Raw genomic sequence first — 19,976 nt, forward strand, 5'->3', positions numbered from 1 at the left:
CCCCCAGACAGCCCCACCCAGCAGTGTCCCCCAGACTCAGCCCTCCCAGCAGTGTCCCCCAGACTCAGCCCCACCCAGCAGTGTCCCCCAGACTCAGCCCTCCCAGCAGTGTCCCCCAGGCTGAGCCCTCCCAGCAGTGTCCCCCAGACTCAGCCCCGCCCAGCAGTGTCCCCCAGACTCAGCCCTCCCAGCAGTGTCCCCCAGGCTGAGCCCTCCCAGCAGTGTCCCCCAGACTCAGCCCCACCCAGCAGTGTCCCCCAGACTCAGCCCTCCCAGCAGTGTCCCCCAGGCTGAGCCCCACTTTGAAGGTCAGTGTAGGATATCGAGGGCTGTGTTTGAAGCTTGTGGGTGCAGGGAAGCAGGCAGAGCCTCAGCCACATTCCAAATTCCTGAGTTTATTTTAAAGCGAGTACAAGGCCAGGCTCAGCCTCAGAAGCGCCTGAGTAACAAAGCCGCAGCCGCAGGAGAGAGGAGCCCCAGGCTGCTGCAGCCAGGCCCAGGATGAAGCCACTCACTGCCCACTCAGCTGTATTTAAGGCAACTCCACCCTCTGAGACTACAGCCCGGTGCAGAACAGGAACCCGAGGCACATTGCTCGGGGAAAAGGCACCAGCGACAGCCGTCCCTGACACTGAGGTCACTCTCTCGTCCTCTGACCCCAGCACTGCTCCGCTGGCCCAGCTGCCCCTCCTGACCTCCCCGCCTGAGCCTGGCCAGCAAGCACTCCCAGGGCCCTGACCCAATCTCTGATGCCCTGAGGTGACCTCAGCTGTGGCCTCCCCCTGACCCAGACAGGTCAGACTGTGGCTGGGCCCCTGCACCCTCACCCTTATCACTGTTTGCAAGCCCCCAAGGCCTCTGAGATGGGACCCCTGGGCAGAGCCCTTGTCTCCCACCCCTCTCAGGGAGCAGTGTGGAGATGAGGGTAAGACCTGGCCCCCACCCCTGACCTGACCCCCTGCTCCCTCAGGCGTGTGGGGGCCATGTCCCCACGGGGCAACCGCTCAGAGGTGGTCGAGTTCATCCTGGTCGGCTTCCCGGGCTCCCTGGGGCTCCACGCGTGCCTGCTGGTGCTGTTCCTGCTGGCCTACACGCTGACCGTCATGGAGAACCTGGCCATTGTCGTGGTGGTGCGTGCCAGCCCGGCACTGCACAAGCCCATGTACCTCTTCCTCAGCAACCTGTCCTTCCTGGAGGTGTGGTACGTCTCTGTCACCGTGCCCAAGATGCTGCTCAGCCTGGCAGCGCCCCAGTTCCGGCGCATCTCCTTCGCCGGCTGCATGGCACAGCTGTACTTCTTCCTGGCGCTGGCCTGCACCGAGTGCACGCTGCTGGGTGTCATGGCCTATGACCGCTACGTGGCCATCTGCCACCCCCTGCGCTACGCCAGCATCATGAGCCCCGGGCTCTGCAGCCTCCTGGCCGCTGGTTCCTGGCTCTCCGGCTTCACCATCTCCCTGGGGAAGGTGTTCTTCATCGCCCGCCTGGGCTACTGCGGCCCCAATGTCATGAACCACTTCTTCTGCGACGTGTCCCCGCTGCTGAACCTCGCCTGCTCCGACATGTCCGTGGCGGAGCTCATGGACTTCCTCCTGGCGCTGCTCATCCTGCTGGGGCCGCTGCTGCTGACCGTGGCCTCCTACGCGGCCATCCTCAGCGCAGTGCTGCGCATCCCATCCACCGCCGGCCGGCACAAGGCCTTCTCCACCTGTGCCTCGCACCTGGCAGTGGCCGTCATCTTCTACTCGGCCTCCCTCTTCATCTACGCGCGGCCGCGAGCCATCTACTCCTTCGACTGCAACAAATTGGTGTCCGTGGTGTACACAGTGCTCACGCCCCTGCTCAACCCCATCATCTACTGCCTGCGGAACCAGGAGGTGAAGCAGGCACTACGCAAGGTGATGCAGAGGGCGGTCCAGGCCCTGGGTGTCCCTTCCTAGACTCTCGGGCCCCCTCCTCGGCCCCTGCACGTTCCCACCAGCTCCAGTAGGACAGGGCCAAGTCTGAAGGGAGCCAGCAGTCAGCACGGCCTCCTGCTCTGGCCGCTGTACCCCCGTGCCATCCCCTGAGCCCAGCAGGTGCCTCGCCTGGGGACTCTTCCCCACTGACCCCGTGTGGTCTCCCCCATGCTGGCCGGCTGTTCCCACCCAAGGGGTCTGAAGGGGCACTCTGGCCCCACACGGTGGTGCTTACAGAGCCCGGTGGGCCTGCTGGGAGTCTTCCTCTGGCCTGGCCCTCGGGGACCTGGTCGTGGTTTGATTCCAGGCGTGATTCTCAGGCAGGGAAGGGAGGCAAACCACCACTCAGGAGCAGAGGGAGGACAGGGGACAGAGGACTCCAGGGTGGCTGCGAATGTCCCTAAGCGAAACCTCCACCTGGCTGCCTGCTGCTCACCTGCGACATCTCCACAACCAGCGTCCAGCCCGTAAGGAGCCAGTGGTGTGAACAAGGCCAGGGCAACCAGGAGCATCTCAGGCCACGATCACAGCCCTCAGAACACTGACCCCACTGCCAGGGAGTGGATGTCCATCCACGCAGGCAACCCTCTGGATGGCCCACCAGGCTGTGGCCTTGCCCCACTCTTGTGGGTGTGGCCTGAGGAGCCCCTGCAGAACAGGCCCTCTCCCCAGAGCAGTGCCCTGACACAGGCCCCGCCCACCCTCACCTCCAGCCAGAGCTGTGGACGCAGCATGGAGGCCAGAGACCACATCACAACCATGACAGCACTGTCAAGTTACCACTGGCCACTTCACAGAAGTCTGGAATGGCCAATCCGTGGGCTGGATGCTTGGAAGTCCTGAGCTGCACCCTCGGGACCATGACCTAGGCCTCCTGGACACACGTGGATGGGCTCAGGGTGTGGAGCTGGCCCTGCACAGGCCAACAGCCAACCCAAGGCATGGATGCCACAGCCCCCACCCCCGAACAGGGACTCAGAAAGGCACAGCCACCAGGTACACAAAGGACTGGACCAGTCCAGCCCAGGGGGCACAGTCCTGATTGCTCTGGGTCCCCGTGTGACCTGAGGGTCTCTCTGTCCATGGGAGATGTGAGCAGGAGCAGAGAGGGAGAGCCAAACCCTCACTTCGTCCCCAGTCAGTGGTCTCAACTGGAACTGTGGGCAGGACTGAGGGGCTTCCCAGTGGACACAACTCAGCCACCAAGGGACCCACACACATCCAACCACAGGCGACCTCACCGTGCAGCCAAGGGTCCCTGAGAAGTGCCTATAAATCCGAAATGACAACACATCCCCGACACTTCCAAGTCAAACTTCCAAAAACTCATATTTTAAAATGCAGTGAAGGGCCGGCGCCACGGCTCAATAGGCTAATCCTCCACCTGCAGTGCCAGCACACCAGGTTCTAGTCCCAGTCAGGGTGCCAGATTCTGTCCCGGTTGCTCCTCTTCCAGTCCAGCTCTCTGCTGTGGCCCGGAAAGGCAGTGGAGGATGGCCCAAGTCTTTGGGCCCTGCACCCGCATGGGAGACCAGGGGAAGCACCTGGCCCTGGCTTCGGATCAGTGAGGTGTGCCAGCTGCAGTGGCCTTTGGGGGGTGAACCAACGGAAGGAAGACCTTTGTCTCTGTCTCTCTCACTGTCCACTCTGCCTGTCAAAAAAAATGCAGTGAAGGGGCTGGCACTGTGGCGTAGCAGGTAAAGCTGCTATCTGCAGCATTGGCATCCCTTATGGGTGCCAGTTTGAGTCCCGGCTGCTCTGCTTCTGATCCAGCTCTCTGCTACGGCCTGAGAAAGCAGTGGAAGATGGCCCAAATGCTTGGGCCCCTGCACCCACTTGGGAGACCTGGAAGAAACTCCTGGCTCCTGGCTTCAGATCAGCCCAGCTCTGGCCATTGCTGCCATTAGGGGAGTGAACCAGTGGATGGAAGACCCCTCCCCCCATTTCTACCTCTCTCTAACTCCACCTCTCAAAAAAAATGAAAAATAAATCTTTTTTAAAAATGGCAGTGAAAATACTAGCTGGATTATTTTCATTAGCTAAGTGTATGCTGTGGGGCCAGTGCTGTGGCATAGCTGGTAAAGTTGCTACCTGCGTCATAGGCATCCTGCGTGGGTGCCAGTTTGAGTCCCGGCTACTCCACTTCCAAACCAGATCCCTGCTAATGGCTTGGGAAAGCAGTAGAGGATGGCGAAAGTGCTTGGGCCCTGCACCCACATGGGAGACCAGGAAGAAGCTCCTGGCTTAGGATCAGTCCAGCTCTGGCCATTTTGGCCATTTGGGGAAAGAACCAACATAAAGAAAATCTCTCTTTTTCTCTCTCTGCCTCTCTCTCTCTCTCTCTCTCTCACCCTCAGACCTCCTGGGGCTGTGGACACCACCACAAGGCTCTGAGAAAGAGAAATTATAAAACTTGTTTCTGCTCTGAGATTGCTCTATGGGCAGTGCCCTGGTGCAGTGGGGTTAGCTCCACCCAGGACACCTGGGATGGTGTCAGCTACCTGCTTCTCCTCCAGCTCCCTGCTAATGCAAGAATGGCAGGAGCAGGTCACAGCTCAAGTACTTGGGTCTCAGTCATCTACGTGGGAGAGCTGAATGGAGTTCCTAGCTCCTGGTTCCTGGCTTCTGCCTGGTCCAGCCCTGGACATTGTGGGCATTTGTAGAATGAACCAGTAGGTGGAAATATCCCCCCCTTTCTACTGTAAGTAGATGAAAAAAAGTAGATGAAGATAAACACTGAAAAGACTATTTTAGCTTCAGCTCGGACACAGGAGCAGGCGCACCAGCTTTCCCAGTGCCTGGCCTGGCTTTGTGGGTGCAGGTGGGGTGCATCGGGAGCCCTCCAACCAGAAGAGCCAATGGGAGGCAGAGGAGGGAGATGCCCAATTGCTAGAGCTCCAAAGAGGAAACGACCAGGGATAAAAGTTCAAATCCCCAGCACAGAGAGGGCATCAAAGCCGGGAACAGAATCACACAGCCAGAGGGCAGAGGAGGGGCCCCATGCAGCAGGGAGCACCGGGACCCCCAGCCCTGCCTTGCTTCCCAGCTAGCTCCCTGCTAATGCCCCCGACCACCTGCCCGAGCACCCACCACACAAGCAGGAGGTGGCGGCACAGCTCCTGGCTCCTGTTACTCTGCCTCTCAAGTCAATGAAAATAAACAACATAAAAGTAAAAAAAGCAGAGGACATGAGCAGACAAAATGAGACCTTGGTGAGCTGAGGGGATAGGCGGGGAGGCCTGGGACACTGAGCCCTGGCAGGAAGGCCCGGGATGAAGGGCCAGGGGTCAGCACAGACCCTGCGAGATCGCCTCGTCACACCCCCACCCCCCGACCAGGCCTGCAGGTCCCCAACTTAGTCCAGGGCGCATCCGCCCACCCAGGCCTGCTGTTCCCACTGGCTATGTGGGTGTCCTGGTGGAAGGCGCACAGCTGTGGGTAACCAGCCCGGTCCACCCAACACAGCCGGGCCCTGTCCCACCATGGAGCCCAAACCCATCCCCTGCCCACCCCAGGTACTGACTAGGCCACTCCCTGCCCAGCCACAGGGGACAGGACCCCACCCCCCAAGAAGGGGAGGGGCGGGGCTTGAAAGTCGCGATGGCAATGGTGCCCCCTGGCTCTGAGTCTTGTGGCTGCGACCTAGAGGGCAGAGGGCAGAGGGCAGGGAACGGGGTGGCCCAGGGGGTGCTGTGGGCTAGGAGATGGGGTGGGGAGGGCCATGGCTGAGGGGAGGGGTCTTTAGGGACTAGAAGATGAGCTGAAGAAATCAAGCCAGGAAGTGGCCCAGGAAATGCAGGCTGAACATGTTTGCAGTCAGAGGCTGTGCCCAGAAGACCACCATCCCGCCACAAGAGAGTTCCAGAATGTTCCAAGGAGGCAGGAGGGCAGAGAACTGAGAGTGAGCCTTGGTCTCTCCCCCAGTCGCCAGGGAGGAGCTGCCAGCCGCGACCCTGGAAGTTCCCGGGGCAGGCGGGACCCGCAATGCTGAGCTGGGACCTGTACACGGGTCTGGAAGAAGGGCAAGCAAGCGGGAGCTTCCCTGCTGCAGGAAGATGACGTCAGAGAAGGCCCCCCAGCCCGGGGCTCCCCCCACCCCGGGGCTCCCCCCACCCGGCGCAGTCGTGGTGCCGAGAAGAGGAGCCGGTGTCACGCTTACCGGAAACGCCCGAGACCCGCGGACGCGGAACGAGCGCCGTGAGACATCCACGCGAAGCCGTCCACGCGAAGCCGTCCAAGTAAAGGAGATGACAGCGATCAGTGCGGAAGGCGGTGACGCGGACACCCGAGAGGCAGTGAAGTCGGTAAAACCCGAAGCTTGTCCTTGGAGACTGTCGGTGGGGGATCAACTGCTAATCAGTCTGATCAGGAGAAAATGAACGGAAACAAGTTGCTGGTCCCCGGAGCGGGCCTGGCCACACAGCACTGAGTCTGCGGATCTCGAAATACTGTGTCAGCTTCGTGCCGATGCGTCGACAGACTGCTTGAAAGACAAACCTCAGAAACGCAAGAAGTAGCCTAAAAGCCCTGTATCTGTGGAAATCTTATATTACATTCATAAATAAAGGTTTCCCGCAAAAGAGTACTTCAAAAGGAATGGCTTTTCTGGTAAATTATGCAAAAGAAATTAAGAGAAAAATAATCCATACTCTCCAGAAAAGTGAAGGCTGTTCCATGAAGTCAGCATTATCTTGACTCAGACAGAAAAAGGAAAACAAATTTCAAGAACAACTGCAGGTAATATTTCTCTTGAATATGCAAATTTTCTAAAGTTTTAAGCCTGCAGAATGCAATGATTCACACATGACCTATACCAGGGATGTACGACTGGCTTACCATTCCATCTAGGCATTCTAACTTACCCAGTTAGTTCACCCAGGAACAGGTTTAAAGAGACTGACCAGCCGGCACCGCGGCTCACTAGGCTAACTTCCGCCTGTGGCACTGGCACACCGGGTTCTAGTCCCAGTCGGGGTACCGGTTCTGTCCCGGTTGCTCCTCTTCCAGTCCAGCTCTCTGCTGTGGCCCGGAAAGGCAGTGGAGGATGGCCCAGGTGCTTGGGCCCTGCACCCGCATGGGAAATCAGGAGAAGCACCTGGCTCCTGGCTTCGGATTGTCGTAGCGCTCCGGCCATAACAGCCATTTGGGGGCTGAACCAACAGAAGGAAGACCTTTCTCTCTGTCTCTTTCCCACTGTCTAACTCTGCCTGTTGAGAGAGAGAGAGAGAGAGAGAGAGAGAGAGAGAGAGAGAGAGAGAGACCAATAGCAGCAGAAGCATAGACCAGGACCGGAGTTCTCCTGGTTAAGAACACAACCTGCTGCAGCGCCCCTACAGGAAGCCTGGCTGACATCACGTTTGACAGCAGCGTCTCAGTGCCTCCAGCCAAACACCGTGCTTCCTGGGTGGGCTGTGTGACCTCTGTGACCTGTAGACGCCACAAGGTGACAGCGGGTGACTTGGTGGAAGTCGCCACTCCCCAGAGAGCCCTGAGACCATTGCTGGGGTGAAAGATGTGCAAAGAGAGGCCAGCTGCTGGCCCCCTGGCCTTCCCCACAGCAAGGCCATCTGACTGCAAGTGTCCAGCTGGGCACCTACTGATGGCAGCCGCGTGAGTGAGCCATGCCAGAGAACCTGCAGAACCATTGGAAATGTTACATCGCCATCACCTTCAGTCTCTAACCTCGGGAGCTGTTCATCAAGCAGCCCTCAGGAACACAGGTGGGAGCCGCGGGCAGCGCTCACCACCCACGTGGGGGCAGCACTTGCTCCATGGAGGCAGAATTGCCTCTGGGGGCAGTGCTGGGGTCCACAGGGACACCCACAGTGTTCTCTCCAGCTAAGGTGTGGTTTCTGGGGTGTTCCCTTTATAACAGTCTTACATGGCGTGCATTCCAACATGCATATTACAATTTGTTTTAAGTTTGAAAGGAGTGTTGAAATAATCGCCTTTCAAAATAATAAATCTTTTAGCTGGCGCTGCGGCTCACTAGGCTAATCCTCTGCCTTGCAGCACCAGCACCCCGGGTTCTAGTCCCGGTCGGGGCGCCGGATTCTGTCCCGGTTGCCCCTCTTCCAGGCCAGCTCTCTGCTGTGGCCAGGGAGTGCAGTGGAGGATGGCCCAAGTGCTTGGGCCCTGCACCCCATGGGAGACCAGGAGAAGCACCTGGCTCCTGCCATCGGATCAGCATGGTGCGCCGGCCGCAGCGTGCCAGCGGTGGCTGCCATTGGAGGGTGAACCAACGGCAAAGGAAGACCTTTCTCTCTGTCTCTCTCTCTCACTGTCCACTCTGCTTGTCAAAAAAATAAAAAATAAAAAAATAAAAATAAAAAGGGCCTGCGCCGTGGCTCACTTGGTTAATCCAAAATAATAAATCTTTTTAAAAAAGAAAAGAAAGCAATGGGAAAGAAGGTGAAAGCAGTGGAGAGTATGTGAAGTGTGGCAGGCACACACGGAAGTACAGAGGATGAGGACACACGCTTATAGTTACAGAACTACTGGCCTTACAGCCCATGAGTTAGCACAGAATGAAGTGGCCACATAACAGCCATTGAGTTAAGAAACAGAAATGCTGGGGCCAGCACTGTGGTGTAGTGGGTAGGGCTGCCTCCTGAGGTGCCTGCATCCTGTGTGGGTGCCGGTTTGAGTCCAGCTGCTCCACTTCCAATCCAGCTCTCTACTGTGGCCTGGGAAAGCAGTAGGAGATGGCCCAAGTGCTTGGTCCCCTGCACCCACATGGGAGACCCAGAGGAAGCTCCTGGCTCCTGGCTTTGGATCGATTCAGCTCTGGCCATTGCGGATGCTTGGAGAGTGAACCGGCGGATGAAGGACCCCTCTCTCTCTCTCTCTTTCTCCCTCTCCCTCTACCTCTCCTTCTCCCTCTCCCTCCCTGTAACTCTGCCTTTCAAATAAATAAATAAATATTTAAAAAGCCACGGTTCAATAGGCTAATCCTCCACCTGCGGCGCCGGCACCCCGGGTTCTAGTCCCGGTCAGGGCGCCAGATTCTGTCCCGGTTGCTCCTCTTCCAGTCCAGCTCTCTGCTGTGGCCCGGGAAGGCAGTGGAGGATGGCCCAGGTGCTTGGGCCCCTGCACCCACATGGGAGACCAGGAGAAGCACCTAGCTCCTGGCTTCAGATCAGAGCAGTGCGCCAGCCATAGTGGCCATTGCGGGATGAACCAATGGAAAAAAGGAAGACCTTTCTCTCTGTCTCCCTCTCTCACTGTCAAAAAAAAAAAAAAAAAAAGAAAGGAAGGAAGGAAGGAAGGAAGGAAGGAAGGAAGGAAGGAAGGAATAGAAATGCTGAGGCATTGTGACAACACGGGATGCCCACCATTGCTGGTTTCTGCAAAGCGGGAATTTCACTCTGTGCTGCTAAGAAGACACGACGTGGCAGTGTGATGGCCAGGCCGCTGTGCAGGTGAGGAAGCCATGTGGCTCAGAGTCTCAGAGCTGCTGGGAGCTCAGAGCTGCTTCCCCCAGCCACAGAGGCCTGCAGCACCCTGGAAAGCAGCCCTGGGTGTCAGAGGAGCTATGGGCCAAGCACATCCATTTCACGTGGAGAGCTCTCGCAGGCACGGCCGAGCCAGAGATGACAGCGTCCGCGAGGCCCGTGCCATCCTGGGCACCATTGCAGGGTGGAGCACCGGCCTCTCAGCTTCCCCTGAAGCTCTGCTCTGTTCCTGAGACCACGATCAGGGAGACTGACCCACAGCCCAGAGGCAAAGAAGCCGAGAAGTGCTCAGCACACTTGCCATGGAGAAAGCCCAAACCCAGACCACGGTGTGGGGCCTGGGCTGGGCAGCGCGGTGTGGGCTGGCAAGGTGCGGGCAATGCCACACTCCTCGAGGCCCCAGGAGACCCTCTCCTGGATCGACTGTGCTGTCTCTGAAAGCCGAGCACGTGCACACCATGGCCCAGGAATTCCATCCTTGGGTGTGCAGGGGGCATTCAGAAAGCTCTGGGAAGTTGTGCATTATGAAAAAATTATGCTTGAATTTAAAAAAATTTGCACCAAAATAAGGTTACCCTTTAATTTCATTCCCCATGAACCCTCTGAAGAACCTCACGTACCCCAAATGCAAGCACATTTTCCCCAAAGATGCATCTGAGGGCACTTCAGACACCCGAGGGAAACAGTCAAAAGGCTTCACTGTGTCGCCGAGAAGCTGGGCTCTGGCGTGCTCCTCAGTCGACATTGCCATGAGCTTTCGGAGCACTGCTTGTATATACGGATTCAAGAATCTGCACCAGACACAGCGTTGCACACGAATGACTGGAAAGTGTTATTTGTAATAACTGGGAATGGAAGCAGCACAGACACCCACCACAGCAGCGCGGGGACACCCGGGTCGGAACACAACACCAGCAGAGGACGAGAGAGCTCTGTGTGGCGCCCCAGTAGGCCCCACAGAGAGTGGCTGGCAAGGAGCCTCCTGGGTGTGTCGGGTTTAGGAAAACACCAAAGCACATGCTTATGACTTGGGCACCTCGATATGTGGGTGTTGCACGCCAGTGAAAAGTGTACACACCAAATGGGCACACAGCCCCTTTACGGCAGACTGTGGAGCGCAGAGCAGCTGAGCACAACCCCTCCGCACGGCGGGAAACTGTGCGCTCACAGGTACAGGAGGGGCCGCGGGGCTGGGATCTTGGTTCCGGGACACACAGGGTGAGCTCACAGCTGATTTTCAGGAAAAATCCCACAAGAGCAGGGGATGAGGAGGTCACCGAGTGGAGCCTCCTCCCCACAGCCTCCCCCAGAATCTGGAAGGAGGAGCCCTGTCCAGGGTGCTGGAGCTCGCCTCTCTCCTCACCTGTCTCTGCTGTCAACACCTGTCCCCTGGGAGGGCAGACTCTTCTGTGCCTGATGGCTTCTCTGAAATTAATGGACTCCTCCGAGCTGAACTCCGTGGGGAATTTGAAGTCACCGTTAATTGGGACCAACTTCTCATCCATGTTGACGCCTGCCCCAGTGGCTGCCTAACGAACTTGCTAACAGATCCCAGCCAAGCGAGGCCCCCACAGGCCTCCTGCCTTCTTGTTAGCCGCGCCCCGGGGGAAGCAAGCACTGGTCTCCTGGCTCCCCAGACTTCCCCAGCCAAGTTGGCTGGGATCCTAATTAACAGTCAATGTGATTGGGCACCAGGAGGTTTGGGCACTCTCTCCCAATGCCCCGGAGAGCACAGAGTTTCTCTCAGAAACCGGAAGCATTCCTCCCTTATGCAGCGCTGGGTCCCTGGGGTGCAGCAGCTCAAGAGAGCCAAGGGGGTGCCTGGGGCCAAGGTTGCTGTACCAGCAGAGGCCCAGAAACAGGCCCGGAAGGACAAGAGGCCTGTGATGTAGCCCCTCGCAGGGCAAGCCCAGCCGCTGCGCCCCAGAGGCCTGCAGGACAAGACAGCAGGGAGGCAGGGGTTCCACGGCATGAGAAGGGGTCCTGGGTCATGAAGACATGACAGGACCTGGCTGCCATCAAAGAGCAGGTGCCCCTCAGCCGGTGTCACCTCAGCACCTGTGCCCTGATATGGGCAATGAGTGTGCTCAAGATGAGAAAGCTCGGAGACAGCCGGCATCAGAATGTGTCAACAGCGCGAGAATAAACACTCGTTCACGCACGCGTGTGGCCATCCCTGCCCCAGGTGGGAGTGCGAGGCAGGTCAGAGGGGACAGGAGGACAGCGCCTCCAAGGTGGCCTGCAGTGGGAACAGATCTCCAGTCGGATGTGACAGGTGCACCCTGGGGAGCTGGGCCACAGAGCCAACAGAGTCAAGCGTTACTGGAAACCATTTTCCACAGAAACCGAGCGCATGGGGCCGATGGAACCGCGGCCGCCACTCAGGAAGGACCCTGGGCATCCCAGATTCCAGCATTGGGCTCTACCCTGTGAAGATCCCAGAATCGGCAAATCCGCAGGGACGGCGCTCACTGCGGGGAGTGGGGAGGTGGGCATGCGTGGGCGGGTGGAGGCGTTGCGGTGGTGAACATGAGCAGCAACAAGACAGAGATGGGGCTGCGCTTCGCAGGTTCCCCACGCACCTCTGAGCCGCGCTCTTGGAATCGCCGATTTAACGCGATGTGCATTTCACCACAAGCAAAGAAAACCAGGAAGCAAACCGCGCAGCGTTCCCATGAACACGCGGTTGAGTGTCACTGACTCCAGAGCAGCCAGGAGTGCGGGTGCCCAGCAAGAAGGCAGGAAAGCCCAGTGGTCAGTGAAGAGCCGCCAGGGACGCGCCCAGCACGTGGTGCCTGGCAGTTCACACGCACTCAAGGTGGCCTGGGGTCCAGCCCTGCTTGGACTGCGTCAGCCTTGGCCCCAGGAGATGCTTCCTCACTGGGAATGCTTGTCCACCGTCACCACATGCCCAGGCTCACCTGTGTGTCTCCTGCCCCGGGCTCAGCCATTTCTCAGGAAATGAAATGTGTCTTCTTTCAGACAGTGATGCTGGAAGCCAAGATCTGGGCACCAGGAGGGCCCCGGACCTGGGCAGGGCTGCTGCTTCCAGGCCAGCTGAGGGCCCGGCGGTGCAGGGGGCGGGGAAGGTCGCCAGACCTGAGGGACTGTGCGGGGTGCCATCACGCCTGCAAGGCAATCTCTCTGTGCGTGCTGCCCGATTCTTCCCCTCACTGCCTTGGGGCCCCCCAGTCCCCAGGTGAAAAGCCTAGCTCCCAATGTCTGCCCTGAGTTTCTTTAATTGTCCAATTCCAGGACACATGCAGGACAGTATCAGAATTGCTAAGATTGACTCTATTAGGAATGTTCCAGAAAGCTCTGCAAAGCTGCCATTTCCAAAGCCTGCTCAACCCTGCACTGTAAGCACAGGGGGTGAGACTTCCCAAGACAGGCAGGAGACGATGCTCACAGAGTGCACGCCAGGCAGAGCCCGGGAGAGCTGGGATTCCCTGGGCCTGCAGGGCTGGGAGGGCTCCCTCTCGCATCCACAGTGGACAGACACCGCTGAGAACCTTGAGCCCTCGGGTGGAGGGGGCACTTGGCTCAGAGCAGCCAGGGATGGAAGCTGCCCTCCAGGAGGAGCCTTTAAAGAGCTGGGTGAGAAGCAAGCGTGTGGCCTGGGGCCTGCAGGCGGCACAGTGGGTTCAGCACCAGCCCACAGCACCAGCGACCAGCGTCCATATTGAGATCCGGTTCTCTGTGGTTCTCAGCCCATCCCTTCAACTTAGGGGTTCCCCTCCACACAGAGGGCAGGCACAGTGCCTGTCACCAGCAGCCAGCGAGGAGACATTCCTGATTCTCCAGGCTTTGAGTAGAGAGAGTCGTGCCCCAGGCAGGAGGTAACTGGGCCCTGGTGAGCACCTCAGGATGTGCCTGAAATCCCTGAAGGAGAATCTGAGGGCTGATTTGCCTCCCAACAACCAAGACCAAGAGTGTTTGCCGGCTCAGAAAGACACCCAGCACCCAACCCGGTAAAACGTGAGTATCCAGCCATCCTGCAAAAGGAGAGTGAGCACCCTGTCCATGCCAGCCGGGAGCCAACGAGGGCATCAGAAATCAGACCACTCGACTTGCTGTGCTCAGGAAGTTAAAAGACCTGAGTCAAACTATGTACCTGAGTCACAAATAACGACCTTTCCACGCATACAGAATCCGAAAGCTAGGGAGCAGCACCTCACAAAGAGCGAAAGGCAGGAAGGACCCTCAGGGAGACAAAGTGATGCCAGGTCTCACACAGGACAGCGCGGTGGATTCGTGGGTAAATGTGCTGCCTCCTCCCTGGTACTGAAAGACAGCTGTCAGGCTGGGTATCTGACTCTGGTCAAGATGCCCCAGTCCTACATCAGAGGGCCAGGGTCAACGCCCAGCTCAGCTCCCAGCTCCACCTTCCTGCTAATGTGCAGCTCCAGGCGATGGCCGTGGCTCAGGTGGTCACATCCCGACCACCCACGTGGGAGCTGTGCTCAGCTCCCAGCTTCAGCACCCCAGCCGTGGTGGGAAGGAACAGAGGACGAGAGCATACTCGCTCTCTTTCTCTCTCCCTCCCTCTCCCCCTCACTCTCTCTCTCTGCCCCTGTCTCTTAAATAAATTTTAAATTTTTGAAAGTGTGAACAAAAAGAACAGCACTGTATTCTGAGATTTTAGATCACGTGAATGTAAAATGCACAGCCCAGGAGGGAGAGGCTCACTGTGGGATGTTTTCATGATACATACAGAAAATTAAATATCACTCAAAATTAAACTGTGATGAGTTAAAGGTGTGTACTAACCCTAAAAAACCACTAAAGTAATGAAACAAAGTTAAAGATAATGGTCAGTCAAGGCAGGCACTGTGGTGTTGCCGGTTAAGCCACCACCTGCAGTGCCGGCATCCCATATGGGCGCTGGTTCGAGTCCTGGCTGCTCCACTTCTGATCCAGCTCTCTGCAGTGGCCTGGGAAAGCAGTAGAAGATGGCCCAAGTCCTTGGATCCCTGCACCTGCATGGGAGACCTGGAAGAAGCTCCTGGCTCCTGGCTTTGCATCGGCACAGCTCTGGCCATTACGGCCAATTGGAGAGTGAACCATCAGATAGAAGACCTCTCTCTCTCTCTCTGTGTGTGTGTGCCTCTCCTCTCTCTCTCTCTCTCTCTCTGTAACTCTGACTTTCAAATAAATAAATAAATCTTTTTAAAAAGTAATGTTTAGTAAATGAGGCAAATGTAATCATAAAAAGAGTATAAAAAGAAAACAGGGGACCGCTGCTGTGGCATAGCAGGTAAAGCCACCACCTGCAGTGCTGACATCTACTATGGATTGCCCCACTTCCGATTCAGCTCCCTGCTAATGCACCTGGGAAAGCAGTGGAGGATGATCCAAGTCTGTGGGTCCCTGCACCTACGTGGGAGACCCAGAAGAAGCTCCTGGCTCCTGGCTCCTGGTTCCTGGCTCCTGGCTTTGGATTGGCTCAGCTCTGGCAGTTTCAGCCATTTGGGGAGTGAACCAGTGGATGGAAGACCTCTCTCTCTCACTGCCTCTGCCTCTCTGCACCTCTGCCTTTCAAATAAATAAATAAATCTTGAGAGAAAGAGAGAAGGGAGAAGGGAGAAGGGAGAAGGAAGGAAGGAAGGAAGGATGGAAGGAAGGAAGGAAGGAAGGAAGGGAAGGAAGGAAACAGAGCAAAATCAGAACATGGTAATCTAAGCTTAACCATATTGATAATCACATTAAACATGAATGATTAAATACCGCAAAAAAGGCAGATTGTCAGAGTGGACTAAAAAGGGAAGACATGATACGTGCTGCCTACAAGAAACACAATTTAGGGGCTGGCCTGTGGCACAGAGGTTACACTGCTGCCTTTGATGCTAGCAGCCTATACCAGAACACAGGTTCAAGTCCCAGCTGCTCTGCTACCAACCCAGCTCCTTGCTAATGTGCCTGGGAGGGCACAGAAAATGGTCGGAGTATTTGGGCTCCTGTGTGGGAGACGCAGATGGAATTCCTGGCTCCTGGCTTCAGCCCCGCCCAGCCCCAGCCATTGTGACCATTTGGGGAGTGAACCAGAGGGGGAAGATTATTCTGTCTCTCTGCCTTTCAAATAAATAGATACATCTTTTTTTTTTCTTTTTTTTTGACAGGAAGAGTGGACAGTGAGAGAGAGAGAGAGAAAGGTCTTCCTTTTGCCGTTGGTTCACCCTCCAATGGCCGCCACGGCTGGCGCGCTGTGGCCGGCGCACTGCGCTGATCCGATGGCAGGAGCCAGGTGCTTCTTCTGGTCTCCCATGGGGTGCAGGGCCCAAGCACTTGGGCCATCCTCCACTGCACTCCCTGGCCACAGCAGAGAGCTGGCCTGGAAGAGGGGCAACCGGGACAGAATCCGGTGCCCCGACCGGGACTAGAACCCGGTGTAAGTTTACTTTTTATTTATTTGAAACAGAGAGTTACAGAGAGAGAAAGAGAGCCTGCACGCGGGAAGGGACGTACGTGCAGGATGTGAGGGGAGGGTCCCTACCATGGACGGGTCGGGGGAGGGTCTGTGCAGTGGCCACGGGCTTTGTATCCCTGTGCGGATCATGGATAAATAAGCTGGGAAATGCGCATGAGCACCATAGGTCAGCTTTTCAGGGCAAGGGCAAAGGTCAGAGACGCGTGGTGCGCTCAGAGGCCGCAACACAGGAGACGCGGGGTGCAGCGCAGCGCTCCGGGCTGTGTGTGCCATCGCGTGGCCACAGGGAAAAGGCGCTGGAATCCGCCGGCAGAGCCCACCTCCTACGGGAGCCCTGAGGACCCGGGACCCGGCCGGGGAGACTCAGACCTTCCTCCCCGAGGTGCTGTGTGTCACTGCCATCCCTGAATCAAAAGGAGTAGGGAGAAGGAATTCTGAGAGCTAGGACACTATTAGGTCAGAGTTTTCGCTTATTTAAGAGGCAGAGAGAGAACTTCCACCTGCTGGTTCAGTCCCCAGAGGCCCCAGCAGTTGGGCCTGAACCAAGGCCAAAGCCAGGAGCCAGGAACTGAGTCCAAGTCTCCCAGGGGAGCAGCAGGGTCCCTGCCTCCCAGGGTTGCTAAGAAGCTGGAGTCAGCGGCAGGGGCTGGACTGGACAAGGGCAAAGGTCAGAGACCTTTGGGCTGGGGCCCTGCTGTGGACGTAGGCATCTGAACTGGTGCCTTCGTCACTGGGCCGAACACCTGCCCCATCTCAGAATGCAAGTGTGCAACGCGGCCAGCTCTGCTTCTCAGGCTCCTAGGTAACCCCTCAAACTCTGTCAAGGACATGGACCTGCTGGCCCGGGGTTCCTCCCCTCCTTGGCAGCAGCAGGGCCAGAATCCAGGCATCACGGAGGCCACCCCCATCCGCGGGGTCAGCTCTCTGACCTCTCCGCCTGTCCCCTTCCCAGCGACATCAGCCAAGAAAGGGCTGCTCTGAGGGAGACAGCCCCTTACAACACGGCAATACCCAGAACTCCCTCAGAGGGTGAGTGGCCAGGGGCTGGAGGGCTGCCTCCCCGGAACCCCCGGCTCCCTCGGCTGGGTCAGGCTCAGAGCAGAGTCCAGGCCCCAGCGGGTAGAAGCACCTTGCCTTGGGAAGGAGGTGTCACTGTCTTGGACACAGCCGCTGCTGCCTGGGATGCTTCCACCAGGAAGTCCCCCAGGACAGTGTCCTGCAAATCCTAGCCCAGGCTCCGAGCAGCAGGCCGTGGAGGGGGCGGCAGTGTACAGGACCTCAGCAGGAAGAAATGTCCCTTTCCAGTCTGTCTCCTAACTCCATCTCCAAGGAGTTACGGATGAGGGGCCTTCCAAAAGTTCGTGGGGAAATGTATATTATGAAAAAAATTGTGCATGGTTTTAAAAAATCGCATCGAAATAAATCTTTTATTTTTTAAATTTATTTGACAGAATGAACTTGCATCTTCTGGTTCACTCCCCAAATGCCCATGAGCCAGGACTTGGCTGGGCCGTCAGCTGGGAACTCAATCCAGGAACCCAGCGGCTTTGGCCTGGCCCGGCCCGGCCCTGGATGAACCGCCATGGCCACCCCTGCCGCCTTCTAGATGAGGCCGAAGCGAGAGTGCGGCTCACTGAACAAAGGGGCATAAAACCGGCGCCGGCGTCCTCGCTCCAGGGGAGGACCCAGGAGAGAACAGCGTCGGCCGCGGGCACCCTGCAGGGGGCACAGCGCCGTGCGGCGACTTCCGGAGTCCTGGGCTCTGCCGGCCCGCGCCCAGCCGGACTTCAAGGAGCAACGAGGAGCTGACGTGGCGCGCGGGAAGCAAGTCCAGCAGCCGCTCCGCACCGCCTCGCGCCTGGCGTTTCCAGAGGGAAAGAAGGCGGCGGGGACTTGGGCCTCCCGGGAGACGGCGCAGGGGCCGCGCGTCCCCACAGCCGCCCTGAGATGGGAGCGCAGGGCCTCGGGGGTCCCACGGTTGGAGCGGGCTGGGACCGAAGCCGCAGCGCTCAGCCCCACGATGCCAGCACGCCCGGGGCCTCGGCTCACCGCCGCGGGAGGGGCTGCGGCTGGCGCGGAGAGCCCAGAAGGGACCTGGGGAGGCGGAGGCGGGTCCGCGGGGACGCTGCCCGCCCGCGGGACGGAGCCAGGGAGGAGAGGCGGGAGACGCACCTTGGCTGAGGCCGGCGCCAGAACTGCCCGGTGCAGGCGGACTGAGCGCAGAACCAGCGGCTTCCCCGGCCACTTAGAAACCGCAGAAGACCCTCAGAGGTGGGGCCTCCTCCCTTCTCCCTGCAGCCCCTCCTGAGCTGTGCTCACCCTGCATAGCGGCCTGGCATCCCTCCCTCTCCCCCCTCCCTGTCTCCCTCTCTCTCCCTCTCCCTGTCTCCCTCTCCCCCTCTCCCTGTCTCCCTCTCCCCCCTCCCTGTCTCCCTCTCTTTGCCCCCTCCCTCTCTCCCTCTCTTTGCCCCCTCCCTCTCTCCCCCTCTCCCTGCCTCTCTCTCTCGCTCGCTCGCTCTCTCCCCCCCTCCCCCCTCCCTGTCTCCCTCTCTCTCCCTGTCTCCCTCTCTCTTTCTCTCCTTCCTAAGGGCTGAGGGGGCCTCTAGACACAAAGATTCCTTTCTGTCAACACAGATGAGGTCAGGGGCTGCCCCAGGCGACAGCCCTGAGAAGGCACAGCAAGCAAACCGGGTCTTCCAGGTGCTGTGTGTGTGGGTGTGTGCCCTGCGGTCAGGGTGCACCTGGGATGTGCATGTGTGCCCTGTGGTGAGTGTGCACCTGGGGTGTGTGTGTGCCCTGTGGTGAGTGTGCATCTGGGGTGTGCGTGTGCCCTGCAATGAGTGTGCGCCTGGGGTGTGTGTGCCCTGCGGTGAGTGTGTGCCTGGGGTGTGTGTGTGCCCTGCGGTGAGTGTGCGCCTGGGGTGTGTGTGCCCTGCGGTGAGTGTGCGCCTGGGGTGTGCGTGTGCCCTGCGGTGAGTGTGCACCTGGGGTGTGTGTGCCCTGCGGTGAGTGTGCACCTGGGGTGTGTGTGTGCCCTGCAGTGAGTGTGCGCCTGGGGTGTGCGTGTGCCCTGCAATGAGTGTGCACCTGGGGTGTGTGTGCCCTGCGGTGAGTGTGCGCCTGGGGTGTGTGTGCCCTGCAGTGAGTGTGCGCCTGGGGTGTGTGTGCCCTGCAGTGAGTGTGCGCCTGGGGTGTGTGTGCCCTGCGGTGAGTGTGCGCCTGGGGTGTGTGTGCCCTGCGGTGAGTGTGCACCTGGGGTGTGTGTGCCCTGCGGTGAGTGTGCGCCTGGGGTGTGTGTGCCCTGCGGTGAGTGTGCGCCTGGGGTGTGTGTGCCCTGCGGTGAGTGTGCGCCTGGGGTGTGTGTGCCCTGCGGTGAGTGTGCGCCTGGGGTGTGTGTGCCCTGCGGTGAGTGTGCGCCTGGGGTGTGTGTGCCCTGCAGTGAGTGTGCGCCTGGGGTGTGTGTGCCCTGCAGTGAGTGTGCGCCTGGGGTGTGTGTGCCCTGCGGTGAGTGTGCGCCTGGGGTGTGTGTGCCCTGCGGTGAGTGTGCGCCTGGGGTGTGTGTGCCCTGCGGTGAGTGTGCGCCTGGGGTGTGTGTGCCCTGCAGTGAGTGTGTGCCTGGGGTGTGTGTGCCCTGCAGTGAGTGTGCGCCTGGGGTGTGTGTGCCCTGTGGTGAGTGTGTGCCTGGGGTGTGCATGAGCCCTGTGGTGATTGTGAGCCTGGAGTGTGCATGTGCCCTGCAGTGAGTGTGCACCTGGGGTGTGCGTGTGCCCTGTGGTGAGTGTGTGCCTGGAGTGTGCATGTGCCCTGTGGTGAGTGTGCATGTCTGTGTGCACCTGGACGTTGGGAACCTGGGGTGTGCATGAGCCCTGCGGTGATTGTGAGCCTGGAGTGTGCATGAGCCTGTGGTGAGTGTGCATGTCTGTGGGCACCTGGACGTTGGGCACCTGGGATATGTGTGCGTGCCTGGGTATAGGGCTGTGCCAGGGGTCTGTGTGTGCACCTGGGATGAGTGTGTGTGGCTGGGGTGTGCACCTGTTTGGCACCTGCGGTGTCTGGGTGATTGTGTGTGCCCAGGGTGTGTGAGAGTGCTTCTGGGACGTGCACCTGCAGCTCTCACCAGTGGAGCAGAAGGCCTGG

At 58.7% G+C, this 19,976-nt stretch overlaps 1 protein-coding gene across 1 annotated transcript; it reads left to right on the plus strand.

Annotated features, from left to right (window-relative positions):
• Nucleotides 1–983: 983 nt before the first annotated feature.
• On the plus strand, nucleotides 984–1,954 carry LOC100340271 (olfactory receptor 226-like). The gene has a single exon (XM_008270654.3). It carries the CDS (start codon nucleotides 984–986, stop codon nucleotides 1,938–1,940), a length of 957 nt encoding a protein of 318 aa, XP_008268876.1. The 3' UTR covers nucleotides 1,941–1,954.
• The last annotated feature ends 18,022 nt before the right edge of the window (nucleotides 1,955–19,976 follow it).

This window comes from Oryctolagus cuniculus, chromosome 15 (genome assembly GCF_964237555.1).
Source record: "Oryctolagus cuniculus chromosome 15, mOryCun1.1, whole genome shotgun sequence".
In the NCBI taxonomy this organism is placed as follows: Eukaryota; Metazoa; Chordata; class Mammalia; order Lagomorpha; family Leporidae; genus Oryctolagus; species Oryctolagus cuniculus.